Source organism: Eupeodes corollae, chromosome 3 (genome assembly GCF_945859685.1).
Source record: "Eupeodes corollae chromosome 3, idEupCoro1.1, whole genome shotgun sequence".
Lineage (NCBI taxonomy): Eukaryota > Metazoa > Arthropoda > Insecta > Diptera > Syrphidae > Eupeodes > Eupeodes corollae.
Window position 1 is genome coordinate 2,160,918 of NC_079149.1, and position 6,000 is coordinate 2,166,917.

General features: G+C 38.7%; 1 protein-coding gene across 1 annotated transcript; it reads right to left on the reverse strand.

The window, feature by feature from the left end:
* Window positions 1-3,777: 3,777 nt before the first annotated feature.
* Window positions 3,778-6,000, reverse strand: LOC129951744 (putative inorganic phosphate cotransporter). Its single transcript, XM_056064052.1, has 4 exons — window positions 5,663-6,000; window positions 5,437-5,579; window positions 4,274-5,347; window positions 3,778-4,214 (listed from the first exon to the last, which is right to left on the reverse strand). Exons 1-4 carry the CDS (start codon window positions 5,730-5,732, stop codon window positions 4,029-4,031), a joined length of 1,473 nt encoding a protein of 490 aa, XP_055920027.1. The 5' UTR covers window positions 5,733-6,000; the 3' UTR covers window positions 3,778-4,028.

A 6,000-nucleotide genomic window follows, 5' to 3' on the forward strand; every position in this document is an offset into this window, starting at 1 on the left:
AAGTTTTATCAAAATTTCGTGTTTAATTTTATTACCTACCTTTGTTAAAACCTTTATCAATCGATGTTCCTGTATAATTTAGTCAAATCATAATATTTAGGTATCTTGAGAGAAATTCTAATTCGGGCATCGTTTAGACCTTGAGATAAAACCCCAATAATATCGAATTCCTCAATAAATAACAAATCAATTTAAAAAAAGAGATTAAAGGAAATCATTGAGTCACCCGACATCAAAGCCTGACGTATTCTGATAACTAATCAATGTGCATAGGTATATAAATACTAATAAAATCATATTTATAGAGCTCACACGATTTAAATAGTTTTGCAAGAATTTATTTCTAATAACAACCTAAATAATATACAACCCATAAAACTTTTGGATTAAAAAGTAAGGTAGTGCTTTCTTGCTTCCTTTCACACATGATTATCTACTTAGCTTCATGCCCTTTAAAGCTTTGTTATCAAAAATTTCACTTTCATGCTATATTTTTTGTGTGTAAATATATTTATGAATTTAAGACCGTTAAAGTCATTTATTGATTAATAAATTCATTCATATAATTAACTGATTTTTTTTTAATAATAAGCACACACTCAAAGGAATATTACTACCCTTATCATGCAGAGACACAGTGTGAGCACTAGGAAGAGGAGAGAGGGTTTGAAAGGAGATGTCGGTTTTGAATTCCTGAATATTGCAATACCTAGGAAAAACAAGAGTGTGGTAAGGCATTTCACATCCGCGTAGTACAGCTAAAGAACGAATCTCTGTATTTGACAGTACGGCTGTAATTGGACTCGAGGGTATACTGATGACCATTCCTAGAAGCGCAAATGTTATGGTTGAACTGTTTAAGGCGAGGAATGCAGCTGGAGCATAAACTATTAAAATAACGGTAAAAAAGGGTCAGACAAGAAACCTTACGACGATGTTCAAGCGAAGTAAATGAACTTATGATGATGTTATCATCTAGCACTTTAAATGCTCTACGTTCAATACTATCCAAGAGGCTTGAGCAAGTTATACTCAAGCTTTGGACGTGTATATATATATATATAAGTCTTTTAGATAACAGCCAGATCAGAAGGGGTGAAACATTACTTGCATCGCCTGAAGAAACCCAAATACCTTGCGGCACTTTTGGTGACATCGCGTATGTAATCATTCCAAAAGTGTTGGTTTTGTGACACACGTACCGAGAACATTGACATGTTCAGCCTCCTCGTTGCAAATGCCATCCATGGATAATGGCAAAGGGGATATATCTCGCTATATCGATACAATACAGCATTTTGTTTTCGAAGCATCAAAATCCACGCGGTTTTTTAATCCCCATTGTACAACGCTGTTTAGGTCGAAATTTAATGAGCTTATAATATTTTGAGGGATATGAGCCTGAAACCGAATATGAAAAGCTAAGAGTACTGTCGTCAGCGAAACAATGTATTGGATTAGAAGTTGCAGACAGTAGATCATTAATAAAAATGAGAAAGAGTGTAAAAGATAGAAAAGAGCCCTGGGGCACAACAGCATTATTTTTATGGTTTTCAGACTTAAATCCATCCAATACTACTCGTATTGAACGATTCGAAAGGTAATTACTAATCCAATGAAGCAGGGATTCATAAAAACCGAATGCACGCATTTTCGATAAGAGAGCATGATGCAAAACCCTATGAAATGCTTTTGAAATATCAAGTTCAATAATCTTACTTTCTCCAAAGCAATGTACTGATTTGCTCCACTATTCGGTGAGATGGACCATGAGATCACCAGTGGACCTATTGCTTCGAAAGCCATACTCACGGTCATTAAGAAGCTTTCGATCTTCAAGATATTTCTTGAGCTGATAATTAATCAGCGTTTCCATGACCTTGGAAAGATGGGACGTAAGTGCAATCGGTCGGTAATTAGAGGATGAGGAAGATTCGCCTTTGTTGGGGATGCTCAAATGCAGTTTTCCATCCTTTGGACTGTCGGGACGAGACCGAAAGAGTAAGACAGATACAAAAATCTTATGCAGTGGTTTTGCCAGGGGAACACCTCTTCAGAACAATAGCGTTGATACCATCCGGACCAGCGGTTTTATGTGTGTTTAGATCTCTGAGTACTCTTGCAACAGTACGAGTACGAAAAAAGATTGGTCCCATAGAATCACTAACTCGCTCAAGTACAGGCGGATTCATAACACTCACTGGCAGCGTAGAATTGTAAGAAGCTAACTTTTTAGAAAGTTTCAATCTAATTTGTTTAATTATTTTTACTAATGGTAGTCACATAAATCTTTATTAGCAACTGAAAATTTTAAGTGAATAAATAAGAAGACATATTTTGTAAGATCTTGCAAATATCTTATTAGTCGACAAAGTATGATCAAAAAGGACAGTTTTTTTAAGATGATAAACTTTTGTATCGATTCCAATCTACAAAATTAAAAAAAGATGACGAACTGAATTCCGCTTTAAGGGAGATAGAACAACTCAACCTAGGCGACTTAGATCAATAATTCCACTTACCCGACCGCGACGAAGTGAAGATACCTTTATCTAAACTAAAGTCAAACAAAGCTGCTGGAGCTGACGGCATCGCTGCTGAACTATTCAAAGCAGCAGGCGATGACTTGGTAGGGAGCATGCAACAACTCATCTGCAAAATATTGTCGGAAGAAAGCATGCCCGATGAGTGGAATCTCAGCATATTTTGACAGATACATAAAAAAGGAGACCCTATGAATTGCGCCAACTATAGAGGCATCAGTAGTACCCGTAGCATGATGGTTAGAGCGTTGGACTGTCATGCAAGGGATCTTGGGTTCAATATGCCTGTGCCATCTTAATTTCGCTGGTACTGCCTGTTGTGAGGAATTGACAAATCCGTTCAGATTCGGCATATAAACTATATGTTCCTTCCATCTCTGAAGAGAATGCACCCTGCTCTATCAGGGTCGGGAAAGATCCCACTGATGCATTTGATGTCAAAAAAGGTTTTAGACAAGACGAGGCACTGTCATGCGACTTCTTCAATATCGTTCTGGAAAGAATTGTGTAAAACTCAACCGTCAACACTAGAGGCACAATCTTCCAAAGGTCCATCTAATTACTCGGATACGCCAATGATATTGACATAATTGGAAGATCAAAGCGTGATGTCAGTGGAGCGTTTTTGAGCATTGCAACGGAAGTGGAGAAGATGGGTTTGGTGGTCAATGAGGGCAAGACCAAGTATATGCTGTCATCAAAAAAGGACACTGAACGACGACGCGACGTCTTACACAAAACGTCACCATGGACAGCTATAACTTTGATGTAGTTAAGGACTTTGTCTACCTAGGCACCGCTATAAACACTGACAACGACACCAATGCTGAAATCAAACGAAGAGTAACTCTTGCAAATCGCGGCTTCTTTGGACTTAGAAGGCAATTGAGAAGTAAAGTCCTCTCTCGAGCATCTAAAATCACTCTCATCACCCCGGTTCTCATTTCTGGCACTACGGCCTTGACCGTGTCAAACAAAGATTAGTCCGTTTTAGGATGCTTCGAATCCAATCCCGAGGGACTGCGCAGTAGAGGGAGACCGCGACTACGGTGGCGCACGCAGGTGGGTGCCGACCTCAACCAATTTGGCGTGCCAAACTGGAGACAGCTAGCTAGGGATCGAGATGGCTGGAGACGAACGATGGTTGAGTCCCAGGTCCGGACTCAAGGGCCTTTATCTTTTTGAGCGCACGACTTATTTTTTGTTTAAATAAACTGAAAAGAAGCATCAGTAATTGGTATATGTATAAACATTTGTGAATTCATTTATTGTATTTTTTTTATAAATATTGTACAAAACCAATTATAATTTGGTTAGTATATTTATTAACTATTTATGTATATAAACATTTATGATACTAATATTTTATTATATCAACATTAATACTAAATTTTTAAGTAATACAAAAAAATAATAATTGACAACCAGTAGTCATTTAATGCTCTATAGTCACAAAAAAGAAAAAAAGTTATCATAGATCATAGATTATGTTATTTCAGCACCGTTTGTGTCCAAAAGTGCGTCTTGATCACTACTTGAACGTCTTTCTCTTTGGTTCGGATAATTCCAAGGCTGCACTTCGGTTTTACCAAAAAGTAAAAATAGTGTATTGCCAACGAGATAAAATCCACCTGTTATAAAGAATACCAAACGCCATTGCAAAGGATTTGTCTAAAAAGTTAAACAAAATGGTTAATGGTCACATAATTTTCAACACAACAAAAATCTACCTCTTCGGTGACAATAATTCCGACTGTAAGTGGAGCTAAAATGCTCATAACATTGGCAGCGCAGTTTGTAATTCCCATCAAAGTTCCAGCGAAGTTTGGCGATAGATCAATGTGATTCACTTGGAAGCCCAAATAAGTCGCGGCATTTACGCCTACAGCAATGGTAAGCAGTGCAATTGCCAGCTTTTGGTGCTCTGCGGTGACATAGCCTAAGGCAATCAACGCAACCATAGGCACCCAGTGTCCGATGCTGTTGAAAAGCTTCCTTGAAACAGACAGCGACAGGAACTTTCTCTTATTTAAGATGTCAGTTATGAAAATGAACACATAACTAAGCAAGCACATGACTAGATAAGGCAGAGCGGATAGCATGGCATTGCTTTTGATGTCTTTATTAAGTACATTTTTCATGTAGTTTGGAATTTCAGTAAGTAGAGTCCAGAAACCCCAGTTTTGGCCGCAATGGACGATCAGCAAGGTGATGAATGGCATTGAGGTAGCTATCTTGAGCCATGGTGTGGGAAGGATTGTGCGTCTGTTGTCCCTTGGCTGATTAAATGTCGACTCGATGTACCTTCTCTCATCCTCTGATATGGTTTTGTGTTCGGACGGCATACTTGCAGCGTAAATGAGCCAAACTATTGCCCATACAATGCCTGCCAAGCCGGACACATAAAAAATGCTCGGCCATCCTAGGAAGGAGGATGCAATGAAGCCACTAGCAGCTAGCATTACAACAGTTCCAAATTGCGTTCCAGAGTAACAATAAGTAACCAAACGTCCACGCTCCCCAGCTGGAGCCCATTTCGATAGGAATGTATGCGTTGAGGGGAAAACAACTCCCTGGCAAAGGCCCTGAACAACTCTCAAAACAAATACCAGCCCCGAATTACCAACCTCTGCAGCCAGAGGAGTCAGTAATGCGAGTAATGAGCAAACTGATATCCCTGTGAAGAGTGTGAATTTGGCACCATATTTGTGAGACAAGAATCCGCCAGGAATCTGAGTTACTACATAGCCCCAGAAAAAGCTGCTTAGTAACAGAGATTTCTCTTTAGAATCCCAATCATAAACCTAAAGGAAATAAGTTGATGATAAGTGAAATCGATGAGTAACCATTCTTTTAATAAATCAGTCTTGGTGTTGGCATTGGTCACACTTACTGCGAAATCTGGATTCGTTGAGTTGTGATCGGTCATTGCCACAATAGCCACAGACAAGTTGACGCGTAATGCATACGCCACAGATAAGCCACAGAATACGAGGAAACACTGAAAATGTCTTACGCCGATGCTGGGCAGGGTATCTGTTGTAAAATATGACATAAGCTTGAGCAATAATGAATCGAACCGCAGTAGGTAGGTACAAAGTGTACCTGTGGTGACTTACTTTGTCCCAAGGGCTGATAACCACGACGATAAAATCGCGGGAAGCAATCCCTACCCCATAACAAAGGCATTATTCTTCTATATTTTGTATCGTTTTTCTCACGTCTTATCTCTTAAAAGGAATGTTAAAGTTACGAAGTAATGGAAAATGGAAAAAACAAAACGAAAACGAATAAACGGGAAATGCAAATGTAAAACAGCGTGCTGCACTTGATTTTGATGTTTACATTACAAACAGAAATTTAGTATTAACACTTTGCGAAATTTTAACAAATTTTCAAAACAGGCTACGCTCAAACTGACACAATGACATTTTTGTGACGACGACAAGATACCCCA

Bases quoted from the DNA above. Each gene is read 5' to 3' on its own strand.
- LOC129951744 (XM_056064052.1), bottom strand. From the start codon at position 5,732: ATGCCTTTGTTATGGGGTAGGGATTGCTTCCCGCGATTTTATCGTCGT. The intron at 5,580-5,662 runs GTAAGTCACCAC...ATTTTACAACAG, and splicing joins TTATCAGCCCTTGGGACAAA to ATACCCTGCCCAGCATCGGC. The intron at 5,348-5,436 runs GTAAGTGTGACC...TATTTCCTTTAG, and splicing joins CAACGAATCCAGATTTCGCA to GTTTATGATTGGGATTCTAA.